This window comes from Pseudophryne corroboree, chromosome 3 (assembly GCF_028390025.1).
Source record: "Pseudophryne corroboree isolate aPseCor3 chromosome 3, aPseCor3.hap2, whole genome shotgun sequence".
Taxonomy (NCBI): Eukaryota; Metazoa; Chordata; class Amphibia; order Anura; family Myobatrachidae; genus Pseudophryne; species Pseudophryne corroboree.
In genome coordinates, this window is record NC_086446.1 from 776923026 (window position 1) to 776942170 (window position 19145).

General features: G+C 46.8%; 1 protein-coding gene across 3 annotated transcripts in view; it reads right to left on the bottom strand.

Moving 5' to 3' along the window:
• The window catches only part of TDRD1 (tudor domain containing 1), a 522012-nt gene that overhangs the window by 216251 nt on the left and 286616 nt on the right, over positions 1 to 19145 (bottom strand). For all 3 annotated transcript variants that reach the window (XM_063962552.1, XM_063962550.1, XM_063962551.1), the window contains one exon: positions 5811 to 5996. In XM_063962552.1, coding sequence (XP_063818622.1) covers positions 5811 to 5996 — 186 coding nt within the window. The remainder of the gene's footprint in view (positions 1 to 5810; positions 5997 to 19145) is intronic.

Consider the following 19145-nt stretch of genomic DNA (forward strand, 5'->3'; position numbering starts at 1 on the left):
ACATCCGTGAGCCAATAAGATGCCGTTTTGAGAACCGAGTAAAACCGAGTAAAACCGAATCCGCTCATCACTAGTTAAAACCTGCTTTATCTTAATCCTGTTGCCATTATGCGGATGTAACACATAGTCACCAGTCTCCAAATAGAGACAGGTGGTGCAACCTGTGCACTTGTAGTAACCGGGTTTCTTAGAAAGAAAAAAGTCCCAGCGGTGGGAACAGAGAATGGAGAAATATCATTGTGTACTACCTTGTCTCTAATATTGCTACCCCTCCTGTAACATGGTAGATACCTGCTGGTCCTCAGGCTGGACAGATCAGGATCCGACTGTATAATTGACCAGATGCACTTGGCAGTATCAGTCAGACGTTGGCTAGAAGTAGTAAAGTTGGTAACACATACAACCGAATTATGGGCTCTCTTCTCGTGCCCAATCCTATCACTCGGAATCTTAGGTTCTAACATTGCCCTTGTTCTGTCTGTAAAAGCTTGTTACTATAGCCTCTTTCAAGAAATTTACTAGTCATCACATCCATCTGCTCTTTCTCATCCACAGCGTCACTGCAAATGCGGTGCACCCGCAGGAACTGCGAATAGGGCAGACCGTTTTTCAGTGCCTTCGGATGGTGACTAGAGGAGAGCAGCAAACTATTGACATCGGTAGGTTTTCTATAGATGTTAGTATTGAAATGACCTCCCACCAGATTGATTTCTACATCCAGGAAATGGATACTAGTTGACTGAATATCAAAAGTGAACTTGATCGAACTATCCTTCGTATTAGCTATTTGCATCATCTCTATGAAATCCTCACGGGAACCCGTCCATAGGATGAAGATATCGTCAATGTAACGAGTGTACAAGGCGATATTGGTCTTATATCGGATGTCAGAAAAAAAGAGATCTTGCTCCACACCGAACATAAATGAATTGGCATATGCCGGTGCGGCGCAAGATCCCATGGCACAGCCTCTTTCTTGCTTAAAAAATTCATTGTTAAAAAGAAAATAATTTCTAAATAACGTCAAGTTAAGCAATGACATAAAAAAAATCAATGTCAGGACCTGCATACTTCGGGTTACCCTCTATTAACGTTCTAACTGTTTGCATGCCCCGATCATGGCACCCAGACACAGTTGTGATCATTATTCACACATTTGGGCGATCGTCTAATCGCCAACGTAAGAGGATACATATTCAGAATGGAGACGTTACAGGAGGAGGTCTCTGGATTCCGGCAAGCTACACTGCCACAGGGAGAGTTGCTAACACTCTCAGACATTGACGCTGAAAGGATATTAGTCAAGGACAGATTATCCTCTAATGTAGCAGTGGATACACCAGAACAACTGTACCTGCACCTGCTGAAATTAAAGAACCGAGAGACTGATTATTATTTACACAGGGTCTGCCTTTCCGACTACTAAAGGGACAAGATGTTACCCAGAGGATTTCGTATCAGCAACACCCCCACGATTGGAAGACATAATCCGGAGTTTTGCCGAAAATGGGCCGCAGTGCTCAACAAGGCCTCCTTTGACCTTATCCTTTTGGTGGTCGAGGAGGCTACAAGAGAGCTTGATCTTGTCCGGGGAAAGATAAGGGAATTGGAGCTCGCCACTCTACCTAAACTCAGTGTTGATGCCAGTTGTGATTGGATAGCTAAGCTGGCTACACAAGTTGAGAAATATAAGGCAGACCTTGTTAAATTTAAAACCAAGAAGTTTTCTACGGTGACTAAGGACTATGCAGAAAACAAAGTGTACCTTTGGGCCAGTAGTACATCGTCCAAACCCAATAACTTTCGATCTCGGAATTCCAGGAGGACACAGCATTTTCCATTGGAAGGTGATACCTCCAGCGGTGCCTCCAACAGTGCGTCAGATTTGGGTTCATCGAGACGTCGTCGCCCCCCAGCACAGCCGGTCCCTTTAGGGGTTCAGACGAGGGCTCAACGAGAAAACCCAGTCGAACCAGAACCCGACGTGGCGGTCAGCGCCAAAGGGAAGGGCGCAAAAGCAAAGAAGTGATATACAATCTGTCATCCAGATCCCTTACAGATGACGAAATTAGTATATTATCCAAAGGACTGAACTTTGTGCCTACTAATTTGCATAATGATTTTGACAGTAGGGTAGATCTGTGCAGATTTAATAGGCAGTTACGTTTGAAGGAGTTCTTTAACTCCAAAATCAGTGTTAAAGATGATTTGGTTGATTGTCCTGTTAAGACCGAATCATCTTTTGACCCGTATTCCACTAATCCAGCAAATAAAGCATTTACTAGAACAGTGTCTCAATGTATAGATGATTGTAGTAATTCTAGCACTCCCTATGTTTCTAATATTACCAAGGCAGAACGCTCCGCCTTACGTAATTTATCAGCTTATACTGATATCACGGTGCGCCCTGCCGACAAGGGGTGTGGCATCGTGATTCAGGATTTAGTGGACTACAAAAATGAGGCATATCGTCAGCTTAATGATCAGGCTGTGTACACTAGATTAGCGGTGGACCCCACTTCTGAATACACCGGTGAACTGAATGTTTTATTACAACAGGCTGAAGCTATGGGTCTTATCTCTAATGTTACCAGAAAGGCTCTCGTAGTCATGGCACCTAATGTGCCAATTTTCTACACCATACCCAAGTTGCACAAAGATCCTGTGCGACCCCCTGGACGACCCATAATAGCAGCCAGGAATTCTTTATATTCTAAAATTGCTCAATACATCGATTTCTTTTTGCAACCGGTCATTCAGAATGAGGCCACATGCTTAAAGGATACCACTACATTTCTAGCGAAACTTAGAGAAGTGAAGGTTGCCCCGGGTGATTGCTGGTTGTGTACGGCAGATGTGGTCAGCCTATACACCAGCATCCTCCATGATCGGGGCATGCAAGCAGTTAGAACGTTAATAGAGGGTAACCCGAAGTATGCAGGTCCTGACATTGATTTTTTTATGTCATTGCTTAACTTGACGTTATTTAGAAATTATTTTCTTTTTAACAATGAATTTTTTAAGCAAGAAAGAGGCTGTGCCATGGGATCTTGCGCCGCACCGGCATATGCCAATTAATTTATGTTCGGTGTGGAGCAAGATCTAATTTTTTCTGACATCCGATATAAGACCAATATCGCCTTGTACACTCGTTACATTGACGATATCTTCATCCTATGGACGGGTTCCCGTGAGGATTTCATAGAGATGATGCAAATAGCTAATACGAAAGATAGTTCGAACAAGTTCACTTTTGATATTCAGTCAACTAGTATCCATTTCCTGGATGTAGAAATCAATCTGGTGGGAGGTCATTTCAATACTAACATCTATAGAAAACCTACCGATGTCAATTGCTGCTCTCCTCTAGTCACCATCCGAAGGCACTGAAAAACGGTCTGCCCTATTCGCAGTTCCTGCGGGTGCACCGCATTTGCAGTGACGCTGTGGATGAGAAAGAGCAGATGGATGTGATGACTAGTAAATTTCTTGAAAGAGGCTATAGTAACAAGCTTTTACAGACAGAACAAGGGCAATGTTAGAACCTAAGATTCCGAGTGATAGGATTGGGCACGAGAAGAGAGCCCATAATTCGGTTGAATGTATTACCAACTTTACTACTTCTAGCCAACGTCTGACTGATACTGCCAAGAGCATCTGGCCAATTATACAGTCGGATCCTGATCTGTCTAGCCTCAGGACCAGCAGGTATCTACCATGTTACAGGAGGGGTAGCAATATTAGAGACAAGGTAGTACACAATGATATTTCTCCATTCTCTGTTCCCACCGCGGGGACTTTTCTTTCTAAGAAACCCGGTAACTGCAAGTGCACAGGTTGCACCACCTGTCTCTATTTGGAGACTGGTGACTATGTGTTACATCCGCATAATGGCAACAGGATTAAGATAAAGCAGGTTTTAACTTGCACAAGTAAATTTGTAGTTTATTGCATCCGGTGGCCCTGTGGACTCCTCTACATAGGGAAGACTAGCTGTCAGTTTAAGGAAAGGATGTCACAGCACAGAAGTGCTATCAAGCAAATATTAGAGGGCAAAAACATTGACCAACCGGTGGCCAAGCATTTTAAAGAGCATCAGCATGGATTGGCCACTTTGCGTTATAAAATGCTGGAGCAGGTTCCATTCTCCAAACGGGGAGGTGACAGACATAGAACCCTCTTACAGAAAGAAGCCCGCTGGATACACTGGTTAAATACGGTGTCACCAAACGGGCTCAATGAGACCCTCTCGCTTGCTTGTTTTCTTGAAATAGCTGTAATTCTGGCATATATTATATAGGGATTAGTTTATATATTCTTTTATATAGTGTTTAGGTGTATACATCGTTATCCATATTATGCCCTGGCACAGCCTGTTATGAGAAGTTTTTCATTTCATAGTGCATTTCAAGCTGTTATGTTCATACATTTAAGATCTGCTTTTTTTAAAACAGTGTGGCTGTCCGGAATCGAGAGTCCGTTCTTTTAGTGTATGTTACCATGGTGACGGGATATGCGCACACCGGCATGCGACACCTGCAGGGCAAAGTTGTCCATGGGGAATGACGCAACCGGAAGTAAGTCCCCGTGAGAACCGGGGACGCTGCACGTGTGGTGTTTGGTTTAGAGTGTATAAAGGTAAGCTTTTGTATAAGTGTTCTTTGTGACTTCTGATGACGGTCGAATAAAGACCGAAACGTTAAGCTACACAGGATTGAGTGACTGATTTCTTGTCGTTATTATAATACCGTGAGTGCCGCCGATGTCCATTTGCTATATATATATATATATATATATATATAAATAATAAAACCGTGCGCGGTCTGACACCGGATGTATATATCAGAATACTCGTACAATATATTCTGGCCAAGGTACACTTGTTCTTAATTAACGCTGTCTTATTATCGACATTTAGAATACTTAAGTGTTTGCAAAACCACGGTGCTGACGTACAGGCGGGTTTACAGAGGAAACCTTGCCCTACAGTCCCGGAGACCAGTCGCATCCATTTTATAAAATGGCGCCCAGTGTCTCAGTCAGGGAGTGCGCGAGGCAGCTCCAGGCCGGGAACACCAGCAGTAGATGGCGCCCGGAGCAGGGGGAGGGGCTACAGGTAAAGCGCCTTCTTACGTATGCTGGTCCTCAGCACCGGGTAATATGGAGCCTTATTAAAGTGGATATTTTACTATCCGACCTGTGCACCCATGCCCTGGTGGATATAGTGGGGTCCCTGCTCTTTCAGTGTCCACGCCAGCGTTGCGGTTCATCTACTTAAACCGCGACCGGAATGTGATTTATGGGCGGGTCCCACCTGGGGGGCCCTCTTACCTCCTTGCTTAGTAGCAGCCACGCGATCAAGGAGAGCGCCTGCGGTGGCGTGCCTAGAACCCGGAGCGCCTCCGCCACAAGTACCCGGGAACAGAGCCAGCAAGAGTATGCGACGCCGCTGGGGAGGAAGATGGAGCTGCAGCCTTTGAAGTCTTCTAAAAAGCTTTTTCATGGCTGCCTAGCGCAGCTTCCGTGTTAAGTGACCTGCTTCATGCAGGCACCAACTCTAACACTGAGCTCACAGTGCCTGAAGGCGGGGTTATAGAGGAGGCCCCGCAGCTTTAGCCTGTTGGTGCCTCTGTATCAAGATTCATCTCTACACCCCGATGTATTCCCTGTGGAACACAGTGTACCCAGCTGCAGAAACATTTAATTTTGCGTAAAAATTGATAGCATTTTGTTTATTGTAAGTTTAAAAATAAAAAAAAAGTGTAGATCTATGCATAAATATACACAATGTTGTACAATATGCAACTTACCTGATCCTTGGAAAACTTGCCCACGCAGACTTCCCCAATGTCGGGAGTATAACCTTTCTTCACATTCTCTGGGTTTGAGTAGATCTTTTTCAATGACTCTGATACTTTTGTGAGATTTTCCAATGATTTGGCATTATAGAACTGAACAAAGAAATTGCTTGGGCTTGAAAATTCCACCACATAGCCCTGGACACAATTTAAGAAAGAACAAAAAGACATAAGCAAATTGCATAAAATAATTCATACAGGGCTTAAAAAATAAAATGAAAATAATAAGAGTTATGGTAAAAAATAAGAATTTACTTACCGATAATTCTATTTCTCGTAGTCCGTAGTGGATGCTGGGGACTCCGTAAGGACCATGGGGAATAGCGGCTCCGCAGGAGACTGGGCACAAAAGTAAAGCTTTAGAACTACCTGGTGTGCACTGGCTCCTCCCCCCATGACCCTCCTCCAAGCCTCAGTTAGGATACTGTGCCCGGACGAGCGTACACAATAAGGAAGGATTTTGAATCCCGGGTAAGACTCATACCAGCCACACCAATCACACCGTATAACTCGCGATCTAAACCCAGTTAACAGCATGATAACAGAGGAGCCTCTAGAAAAGATGGCTCACTACAGCAATAACCCGATTTTTTGGTAACAATAACTATGTACCAGTATTGCAGACAATCCGCACTTGGGATGGGCGCCCAGCATCCACTACGGACTACGAGAAATAGAATTATCGGTAAGTAAATTCTTATTTTCTCTAACGTCCTAAGTGGATGCTGGGGACTCCGTAAGGACCATAGGGATTATACCAAAGCTCCCAAACGGGCGGGAGAGTGCGGATGACTCTGCAGCACCAATTGAGAGAAACTCCAGGTCCTCCTCAGCCAGGGTATCAATTTTGTAGAATTTTACAAACGTATTTGCTCCTGACCAAGTAGCTGCTCGACAAAGTTGTAAAGCCGAGACCCCTCGGGCAACCGCCCAAGATGAGCCCACCTTCCTTGTGGAGTGGGCATTTACAGATTTTTTGGCTGTGGCAGGCCTGCCACAGAATGTGCAAGCTGAATTGTACTACAAATCCAACGAGCAATAGTCTGCTTAGAAGCAGGAGCACCCAGCTTGTTGGGTGCATACAGGATAAACAGCGAGTCAGTTTTCCTGACTCCAGCCGTCCTGGATATTTTCAGGGCCCTGACAATCAGCTAGCAACTTGGAGTCCTCCAAGTCCCTAGTAGCCGCAGGCACCACAATAGGTTGGTTCAGGTGAAACGCTGAAACCACCTTAGGGAGAAACTGAGGACGAGTCCTCAATTCCGCCCTGTCCGAATGGAAAATCAGATAAGGGCTTTTACAGGATAAAGCCGCCAATTCTGACACGCGCCTGGCCCAGGCCAGGGCCAACAGCATGACCACTTTCCATGTGAGATATTTTAACTCCACAGATTTAAGTGGTTCAAACCAATGTGACTTTTGGAACCCAAAAACTACATTGAGATCCCAAAGTGCCACTGGAGGCACAAAAGGAGGCTGTATATGCAGTACCCCTTTTACAAACGTCTGAACTTCAGGGACTGAAGCTAGTTCTTTTTGGAAGAAAATTGACAGGGCCGAAATTTGAACCTTAATGGACCCCAATTTCAGGCCCATAGACACTCCTGTTTGCAGGAAATGTAGGAATCGACCCAGTTGAATTTCCTCCGTCGGGCCTTACTGGCCTCGCACCACGCAACATATTTTCGCCAAATGCGGTGATAATGTTTTGCGGTTACATCCTTCCTGGCTTTGATCAGGATAGGGATGACTTCATCCGGAATGCCTTTTTTCCTTCAGGATCCGGCGTTCAACCGCCATGCCGTCAAACGCAGCCGCGGTAAGTCTTGGAACAGACAGGGTCCTTGCTGGAGCAGGTCCCTTCTTAGAGGTAGAGGCCACGGATCCTCCGTGAGCATCTCTTGAAGTTCCGGTTACCAAGTCCTTCTTGGCCAATCCGGAGCCACGAATATAGTGCTTACTCCTCTCCATCTTATCAATCTCAGTACCTTGGGTATGAGAGGCAGAGGAGGGAACACATACACTGACTGGTACACCCACGGTGTTACCAGAGCGTCTACAGCTATTGCCTGAGGGTCCCTTGACCTGGCGCAATACCTGTCGAGTTTTTCTCAACGGTTTATAATCATGTGGAAAACTTCTGGGTGAAGTCTCCACTCTCCCGGGTGGAGGTCGTGTCTGCTGAGGAAGTCTGCTTCCCAGTTGTCCACTCCCGGAATGAATACTGCTGACAGTGCTATCACATGATTTTCCGCCCAGCGAAGAATCCTTGCAGCTTCTGCCATTGCCCTCCTGCTTCTTGTGCCACCCTGTCTGTTTACGTGGGTGACTGCCGTGATGTTGTCCGACTGGATCAACACCGGCTGACCTTGAAGCAGAGGTCTTGCTAAGCTTAGAGCATTGTAAATGGCCCTTAGCTTCAGGATATTTATGTGAAGTGAGGTCTCCAGGCTTGACCATAAGCCCTGGAAATTCCTTCCCTGTGTGACTGCTCCCCAGCCTCGCAGGCTGGCATCCGTGGTCACCAGGACCCAGTCCTGAATGCCGAATCTGCGGCCCTCTAGAAGATGAGCACTCTGCAACCACCACAGGAGGGACACCCTTGTCCTTGGTGACAGGGTTATCCGCTGATGCATCTGAAGATGCGACCCGGACCATTTGTCCAGCAGGTCCCACTGGAAAGTTCTTGCGTGGAATCTGCCGAATGGGATTGCTTCGTAGGAAGCCACCATTTTACCCAGAACCCTTGTGCATTGATGCACTGAGAGTTGCCTCGGTTTTAGGAGGTTCCTGACTAGCTCGGATAACTCCCTGGCTTTCTCCTCCGGGAGAAACACCTTTTTCTGGACTGTGTCCAGGATCATCCCTAGGAACAGAAGACGAGTCGTCGGAACCAGCTGCGATTTTGGAATATTGAGAATCCAATCGTGCTGCCGCAACACTACCTGAGATAGTGCTACACCGACCTCCAACTGTTCCCTGGATCTTACCCTTATCAGGGAATCGTCCAAGTAAGGGATAACTAAAATTCCCTTCCTTCGAAGGAATATCATCATTTCGGCCATTACCTTGGTAAAGACCCGGGGTGCCGTGGACCATCCATACGGCAGCGTCTGAACTGATAGTGACAGTTCTGTACCATAAACCTGAGGTACCCTTGGTGAGAAGGGTAAATTGGGACATGAAGGTAAGCATCCTTGATGTCCCGAGACATCATGTAGTCCCCTTCTTCCAGGTTCGCAATCACTGCTCTGAGTGACTCAATCTTGAATTTGAACCTCTGTATGTAAGTGTTCAAAGATTTTAGATTTAGAATCGGTCTCACCGAGCCGTCCGGCTTCGGTACCACAACAGCGTGGAATAATACCCCGTTCCCTGTTGCAGGAGGGGTACCTTGATTATCACCTGCTGGGAATACAGCTTGTGAATGGCTTCCAAAACTGTCTCCCTGTCAGAAGGAGACATCGGTAAAGCCGACTTTAGGAAACGGCGAGGGGGAGATGTCTCGAATTCCAATTTGTACCCCTGAGATATCACCTGAAGGATCCAGGGGTCTACTTGCGAGTGAGCCCACTGCGCGCTGAAATTCATTGAGACGGGCCCCCCACCGTGCCTGATTCTGCTTGTAAAGCCCCAGCGTCATACTGAGGGCTTGGCAGAGGCGGGAGAGGGTTTCTGTTCCTGGGAACTGGCTGATTTCTGCAGCCTTTTTCCTCTCCCTCTGTCACGGGGCAGAAATGAGGAACCTTTTGCCCGCTTGTCCACGAAAAGACTGCGCCTGATAATACGGCGTCTTCTCATGTTGAGAGGCGACCTGGGGTACAAACGTGGATTTCCCAGCTGTTGCCGTGGCCACCAGGTCTGAAAGACCGACCCCAAATAACTCCTCCCCTTAATAAGGCAATACTTCCAAATGCCGTTTGGAATCCGCATCACCTGATCACTGTCGTGTCCATAACCCTCTACTGGTAGAAATGGACAACGCACTTAGACTTGATGCCAGTCGGCAAATATTCCGCTGTGCATCACGCATATATAGAAATGCATCTTTCAAATGCTCTATAGGCAATAATATACTGTCCCTATCTAGGGTATCAATATTTTCAGTCAGGGAATCCGACCACGCCAACCCAGCACTGCACATCCAGGCTGAGGCGATTGCTGGTCGCAGTATAACACCAGTATGTGTGTAAATACATTTTAGGATACCCTCCTGCTTTCTATCAGCAGGATCCTTAAGGGCGGCCATCTCAGGAGAGGGTAGAGCCCTTGTTCTTACAAGCGTGTGAGCGCTTTATCCACCCTAGGGGGTGTTTCCCAACGCACCCTAACCTCTGGCGGGAAAGGATATAATGCCAATAACATTTTAGAAATTATCAGTTGTTATCGGGGGAAACCCACGCATCATCACACACCTCATTTAATTTCTCAGATTCAGGAAAACTACAGGTAGTTTTTCCTCACCGAACATAATACCCCTTTTTGGTGGTACTCGTATTATCAGAAATGTGTAAAACATTTTTCATTGCCTCAATCATGTAACGTGTGGCCCTACTGGAAGTCACATTTGTCTCTTCACCGTCGACACTGGAGTCAGTATCCGTGTCGGCGTCTATATCTGCCATCTGAGGTAACGGGCGCTTTAGAGCCCCTGACGGCCTATGAGACGTCTGTACAGGCACAAGCTGAGTAGCCGGCTGTCTCATGTCAACCACTGTCTTTTATACAGAGCTGACACTGTCACGTAATTCCTTCCAACAGTTCATCCACTCAGGTGTCGACCCCCTAGGGGGTGACATCACTATTACAGGCAATCTGCTCCGTCTCCACATCATTTTTCTCCTCATACATGTCGACACAAATGTACCGACACACAGCACACACACAGGGAATGCTCTGATAGAGGACAGGACCCCACTAGCCCTTTGGGGAGACAGAGGGAGAGTTTGCCAGCACACACCAGAGCGCTATATATATATATACAGGGATAACCTTATATAAGTGTTTTTCCCCTTATAGCTGCTGTATTGTTAATACTGCGCCTAATTAGTGCCCCCCTCTCTTTTTTTAACCCTTTCTGTAGTGTAGTGACTGCAGGGGAAAGCCAGGGGAGCTTCCCTCCAACTGAGCTGTGAGGGAAAATGGCGCCAGTGTGCTGAGGAGATAGGCTCCGCCCCTTTTTCGCGGACTTTTCTCCTGCTTTTTTATGGATTCTGGCAGGGGTTAAAATTCATCCATATAGCCCTGGGGGCTATATGTGATGTATTTTCGCCAGCCAAGGTGTTTTTATTGCTGCTCAGGGCGCCCCCCCCTAGCGCCCTGCACCCTCAGTGACCGAAGTGTGAAGTGTGCTGAGGAGCAATGGCGCACAGCTGCAGTGCTGTGCGCTACCTTGGTGAAGACAGGACGTCTTCTGCCGCCGATTTTCCGGACCTCTTCTGTCTTCTGGCTCTGTAAGGGGGCCGGCAGCGCGGCTCTGGGACCCATCCATGGCTGGGCCTGTGATCGTCCCTCTGGAGCTAATGTCCAGTAGCCTAAGAAGCCCAATCCACTCTGCACGCAGGTGAGTTCGCTTCTTCTCCCCTTAGTCCCTCGATGCAGTGAGCCTGTTGCCAGCAGGTCTCACTGAAAATAAAAAACCTAAAACTAAACTTTTCACTAAGCAGCTCAGGAGAGCCACCTAGTGTGCACCCTTCTCGTTCGGGCACAAAAATCTAACTGAGGCTTGGAGGAGGGTCATGGGGGGAGGAGCCAGTGCACACCAGGTAGTTCTAAAGCTTTACTTTTGTGCCCAGTCTCCTGCGGAGCCGCTATTCCCCATGGTCCTTACGGAGTCCCCAGCATCCACTTAGGACGTTAGAGAAATTACCTTTTTTTAACTTTTTTTTGAGGTCCATAGGATCCAAAGGGTTAACCTTGGGTATGATGGTGGAGATCAGGACAGGCACTGAACAGCAAAGATTCTACAAGCTCCCAGGATGCACTGGACCCCTCTCCCCTTATACCCCGCCCACAGCTCAGGTTATTCAGTTTTAGTTAACAAAACCAAAGCAGGAGCTGTAGAGGAGAGAAGGAAGAATGGTGCACACAGAAAACACTCTCAACACAATCAGGATATGGGCACCGGTGACCGAGAAGAGTAAACCACTGAAGCTAGGTACGGCAGAGTGGGTGCCCTGTGGATCCTATGGACCGCAAAGAAAAGGTTAGCAAAGGCAAGTTTTACCATAACCCTTATTTTCTTCTTCAGGGTTCACAGTCTCAACAAGGTTAACCTTGAAGATGTCCCAATGCAGTTGTAATAGGAAGTGAACGGAGGACATTGCGGCCAAAGGTCGCATCTTGAGAGCCAAACGTATCCAAGGCATAGAACCGTGTGGACAGAAGACCAAATAGCAGCCTTGCATAGCTGTTCAGCAGTCACGACACGGCAGGCTGCCAACGAAGGTCCCACAGTGCGAGTAGAGTGATCAGAGAAAATCAGCTTACGTGTAGGCCTGTGACATGGTTAAGCGGACCCAGCAAGCCAGTCTATTAGCCAGACAGCCAGGTTTGTGGAATCCATAAAGAATGAACAAGGAATCAGTCTTCCTAATGGAACTAGTACAGTCCACGAAGATCTTTAGAGCATGGACCACATCCAATGTTGCTTCCTCAGGTGAAAGGCCAGGTGTATGGATGGCCGATACCACAAATTCATCATTGATAGGTAACTTAGATACCACCTTGGGGAGATATTACTGCTTAGTCCGGAGGACAGCCCTGTCGTGATGAAAAATAAAAAAGGGGGAGCGGCATGAGAGTACCCCCAAGTCCTGCGGGCTGAGATGATGATCATGAGAAATAGTCTTCGCGGTCAACCAATTGTGGTCAACAGAATCGAACGGTTCAAAGGGAATCGAACAGTTCAAGGATCGAAGAACCAAGGACAAATCCCAAGGAGCCACTGGGGGAACAAAGGGAGGATGAATCCGGAGTACCCCCTGAAGGAAGGTACTTACATCTGGCAAAGGAGCAAGTCTTTACTGGTACCAGACGGACATAGCTGAGACCTGAACCTTAAGAGAAGCAAGGCAGAGGATTATGTCAAGGCCAGCTTGCAGTAATATAAAAGAGAGAATGATCTTGAATACGCTTAACCGTGAATTGCAGCCTATGAGAAACCAATGGTACTTCACAAATTTACCATAACAATATATCGCCTCCAAAAATGATTCTCACAATGGCGCATACCACTTTATACAAAATATAAGAGTTCTTACTCCAGTTAATTTGAGAGATAAGTGACTCCAAGTTCTTTTATCATGAAGTAGAGATGTTCTCAAACATGTATCATGAAGATTTCCATGAGACTTCCACCAGGTTTCCCAATCTCAAAGATAAAAATAGAAAGGAATCTAGTGCAATATTGTCTGATAAACAAGACAAAATTATTTTTATTACATTAGACTCACAATAAAACAACAAGAAACGAGCATCTCACCACACATAGTGGTTAGGGATCACAGAAGCTCGAAGTTCCACTTTATTAGAGACTGAAGGCCCGGGATTCCTTCACCTCCTCTGGTAATTCTTGGACAAATTGAGCTCTCCCTTTGCGTATCCTCACCAGCAGCCTAAAGCTTTTTGGACGCCAGGTCCTTCATCAGAAGCATGGTGAGTGAAACTAAACCTCCTATATTTATACCCCATCTAATTGGGTGAGATTACTCTTAATTTTCCCGCCACCGCGTAATTCATGACGTCAGCGGAAATGTCATCACTTAAAAGTCTGTCACATTAAAAGGACTTCCTGTCCCAAAGTCCTTTCATATCACTTCCTTTTCCTCCAACATCCATAACTGGAAACCACCAAACAGCGCTCCCAACGGAAATGACGTTACTTCTCTGGATCCCGTTCTCCAGCGGAAATTACGCGAAACCGGAAATGATCTTTGCGTTCCAGCGGAGTGTTTAACCTTCTCCAGCCAGAACAATGTCTATGCCGGAAATAATCTAATGCGTTCCGACAGATCCTTCAAAGTGCAGTGTACTCCATAAATAAATAGAGAAATCGTCCACATAAAGTCCATATAATGTCCATAAATATACATAAAAAGAGAGAGAGAGAGAGAGAGAGAGAGAGATAAAATGATATTAAAAGTACATCCATAAAAAGTTATAAAAACCATTTCATTTCAAAATCCCCGTTCAACCCATTAGGGACCAATGTTTTTAACTTAAAAATCCATCTCATTTCCGCTTTAGCCAGCCTTGATTCAAGATCCCTATTTCTCCAATTTGTTGAAATAGTTTGTATCCCACAAAAAGATTTTATTCCATTCGGGTTACAATTATGTTTAAGCTTAAAGTGCATTGAAAAAGTATGGGACTCAAGACCTTTCTTAACATTATAGATGTGCTCAGCGAGACGTGTTTTCAGATTCCTTGTGGTTTTGCCCACATAAAACATGCCACATACACATTCCATCACATACACAACTTTTTTCGAGTTGCATGTGACAAAATCCCGTATTGGGTACTTCACCCCATTAATCTCAAATTCCTTAATCTTACTTGCCCCTTTCACATTACGGCACATCACACATATCCCACACCTGTGGAAACCTTGAGTCCTAACACTAGTTCTTTTATTATCTTCTATTGCACTATGAACCAATTTATCCTTTAACGTTTTAGCTCGTCTATAAATAAAAGATGGTCTTTCGGGTATTTGATTTTTTTAATAAGAATTTACTCACCGGTAATTCTATTTCTCGTAGTCCGTAGTGGATGCTGGGAACTCCGTAAGGACCATGGGGAATAGCGGGCTCCGAAGGAGGCTGGGCACTCTAGAAAGATCTTAGACTACCTGGTGTGCACTGGCTCCTCCCACTATGACCCTCCTCCAAGCCTCAGTTAGGTACTGTGCCCGGACGAGCGTACACAATAAGGAAGGATTTTGAATCCCGGGTAAGACTCATACCAGCCACACCAATCACACCGTACAACTCGTGATATGAAACACAGTTAACAGTATGAAACAATAGAGCCTCTCAACAGATGGCTCAACAATAACCCGATTTAGTTAACAATAACTATGTACAAGTATTGCAGACAATCCGCACTTGGGATGGGCGCCCAGCATCCACTACGGACTACGAGAAATAGAATTACCGGTGAGTAAATTCTTATTTTCTCTAACGTCCTAGTGGATGCTGGGAACTCCGTAAGGACCATGGGGATTATACCAAAGCTCCCAAACGGGCGGGAGAGTGCGGATGACTCTGCAGCACCGAATGAGAGAACTCCAGGTCCTCCTCAGCCAGGGTATCAAATTTGTAGAATTTTGCAAACGTGTTTGCCCCTGACCAAGTAGCTGCTCGGCAAAGTTGTAAAGCCGAGACCCCTCGGGCAGCCGCCCAAGATGAGCCCACCTTCCTTGTGGAATGGGCATTGACAGATTTTGGCTGTGGCAGGCCTGCCACAGTATGTGCAAGCTGAATTGTACTACAAATCCAACGAGCAATAGTCTGCTCTTAGAAGCAGGAGCACCCAGCTTGTTGGGTGCATACAGGATAAATAGCGAGTCAGATTTTCTGACTCCAGCCGTCCTGGAAACATATATTTTCAGGGCCCTGACAACGTCTAGCAACTTGGAGTCCTCCAAATCCTTAGTAGCCGCAGGCACCACAATAGGCTGGTTCAGGTGAAACGCTGACACCACCTTAGGGAGAAACTGGGGACGAGTCCTCAATTCTGCCCTATTCATATGGAAAATCAGATAAGGGCTTTTACATGATAAAGCCGCCAACTCTGACACTCGCCTGGCTGAAGCCAAGGCCAATAACATGACCACTTTCCACGTGAGATATTTCAGATCCACGGTTTTTAGTGGCTCAAACCAATGTGATTTTAAGAAACTCAACATCACGTTGAGATCCCAAGGTGCCACAGGAGGCACAAATGGGGGCTGAATATGCAGCACTCCTTTCACAAATGTCTGAACTTCAGGTACTGAAGCTAGTTCTTTTTGAAAGAAAATCGACAGAGCCGAGATCTGTACCTTAATGGAGCCCAGTTTTAGGCCCATATTCACTCCTGCTTGCAGGAAATGCAGAAATCGACCTAGTTGAAATTCCTCTGTTGGGGCCTTTTTGGCCTCGCACCATGCAACATATTTCCGCCATATGCGGTGATAATGCTTTGTCGTAACATCTTTCCTGGCTTTAATAAGCGTAGGAATGACTTCCTCCGGAATGCCCTTTTCCTTCAGGATCCGGCGTTCAACCGCCATGCCGTCAAACGCAGCCGCGGTAAGTCTTGGAACAGACAGGGGCCCTGCTGCAGCAGGTCCTGTCTGAGCGGCAGAGACCACGGGTCCTCTGAGATCATCTCTTGAAGTTCCGGGTACCACGCTCTTCTCGGCCAATCCGGAACCACGAGAATTGTGTTTACTCCTCGCTTTCTTATTATTCTCAATACCTTTGGTATGAGAGGTAGAGGAGGGAACACATAAACTGACCGGTACACCCACGGTGTCACTAGAGCGTCCACAGCTATCGCCTGAGGGTCTCTTGACCTGGCGCAATACTTCTCTAGTTTTTTGTTTAGGCGGGACGCCATCATGTCCACCTGTGGACGACCCCATTGATTTACAATCATTTGGAAGACTTCTGGATGAAGTCCCCACTCTCCCGGGTGGAGGTCGTGCCTGCTGAGAAAGTCTGCTTCCCAGTTGTCCACTCCCGGGATGAACACTGCTGACAGTGCTAGTACATGATTCTCCGCCCATCGGAGAATTTTTGTGGCTTCTGCCATCGCCGTCCTGCTTCTTGTGTCGCCTTGTCGATTCACATGGGCGACTGCCGTGATGTTGTCTGACTGGATCAGCACCGGCTGGTGTAGGAGCAGGGATTTTGCTTGACTTAGGGCATTGTAAATGGCCCTTAGTTCCAGAATATTTATGTGAAGGGCAGTCTCCTGACTTGACCATAGTCCTTGGAAATTTCTTCCCTTTGTGACTGCCCCCCAGCCTCGTAGGCTGGCATCCGTGGTCACCAGGACCCAGTCCTGTATGCCGAATCTGCGGCCCTCCAGAAGATGAGCACTGTGCAGCCACCACAGAAGAGACACCCTGGTTCGTGGAGACAGGGTTATTAAACGATGCATCTGAAGATGCGATCCGGACCACTTGTCCAACAGGTCCCACTGAAAAATCCTGGCATGGAACCTGCCGAATGGAATTGCTTCGTAAGAAGCTACCATCTTTCCCAGGACCCGCGTGCAGTGATGCACCGATACCTGTTTTGGTTTTAGGAGGTCTCTGACTAGAGAAGACAACTCCCTGGCTTTCTCCTCCGGGAGAAACACTTTTTTCTGGGCCGTGTCCAGAATCATTCCCAGGAACATTAGACGTGTCGTGGGGACCAGCTGTGACTTTGGGATATTCAGAATCCAGCCGTGCTGGCTCAGCACTTCCTGAGATAGTGCTACTCCCACTAACAACTGTTCCTTGGATCGTGCCTTTATTAGGAGATCGTCCAAGTATGGGATAATTAAAACTCCCTTTTTTCGAAGGAGTATCATCATTTCCGCCATAACCTTGGTAAATACCCTCGGTGCCGTGGAGAGTCCAAACGGCAGCGTCTGGAATTGGTAATGGCAGTCCTGTACCACAAATCTGAGGTACTCCTGGTGAGAATTGTAAATGGGGACATGCAGGTAAGCATCCTTGATGTCCAGGGATACCATGTAATCCCCCTCGTCCAGGCTTGCAATAACCGCCCTGAGCGATTCCATCTTGAACTTGAATTTTTTTATGTATGTGTTCAAGGATTTCAAATTTAAAATGGGTCTCACCGAACCGTCCGGTTTCGGCACCACAAATAGTGTGGAATAGTAACCCCGGCCTTGTTGAAGTAGGGGTACCTTGATTATCACCTGCTGGGAATACAGCTTGTGAATCGCTGCTAGCACCGCCTCCCTGTCTGAGGGAGCAATCGGCAAGGCGGATTTTAGGAAACGGCGGGGTGGAGTCGCCTCGAATTCCAGCCTGTATCCCTGAGATACTATTTGAAGGATCCAGGGATCCACCTGTGAGCGGGCCCACTGATCGCTGAAATTCCTGAGGCGGGCCCCCACCGTACCTGGCTCCGCCTGTGAAGCCCCACCGTCATGCGGCGGACTTGGAAGAGGAAGCGGGGGAGGACTTTTGTTCCTGGGAACCTGCTGTTTGCTGCAGCCTTTTTCCCCTGCCTCTTGACAGAAAAGACCCTCCTTTTCCCCGCTTGTTTTTCTGGGACCGAAAGGACTGAACCTGATAAAATGGCGCCTTCTTAGGCTGTGAGGGGACATGGGGTAAAAATGCTGACTTCCCAGACGTTGCTGTGGAAACTAGGTCGGAGAGACCATCCCCAAATAATTCCTCCCCCTTATAAGGCAAGACTTCCATGTGCCTTTTGGAATCTGCATCTCCAGTCCACTGGCGAGTCCATAAGCATCTCCTAGCAGAGATAGATAATGCACTTATTTTAGATGCCAGCCGGCAGATTTCCCTCTGTGCATCTCTCATGTATAAGACTGAGTCTTTTATATGGTCAATTGTTAGCAGGATCGTGTCTCTGTCTAACGTGTCAATATTTTCTGACAGTTTATCTGACCACGCAGCGGCAGCACTGCACATCCATGCTGACGCAATAGCTGGTCTGAGTATAATGCCTGAGTGTGTATATACAGACTTCAGGATCGCCTCCTGCTTTCTATCAGCAGGTTCCTTAAGGGCGGCCGTATCCTGGGACGGTAGTGCCACCTTTTTAGACAAACGTGTGAGTGCTTTATCCACCCTCGGGGGTGTTTCCCAACGTAACCTATCCTCTGGCAGGAAAGGGAACGCCATTAGTAGCTTCTTAGGAATTACCAATTTCTTATCAGGGGAAGCCCACGCTTCTTCACACACTTCATTTAATTCATCTGACGGGGGAAAAACTACAGGTAGTTTTTTCTCCCCAAACATAATACCCTTTTTTGTGGTACCTGGATGTAAATCAGAAATATTTAACACCTCTTTCATTGCCTCAATCATGCAGTGAATGGCCTTAACGGGCATTAAATTTGACTCATCGTCGTCGACACTGGTGTCAGTATCCGTGTCGACATCTACTTGTGCCACCTGAGATAACGGGCGTTCAGAGCCCCTGATGACTTTTGAGACACCTGGACAGGCACGAGCTGAAGACTCGGCTGTCCCACAGTCGGCATGTCGTCAAATTTTTTATGTAAGGAGTCTATACGTGCACTCATTTCCTG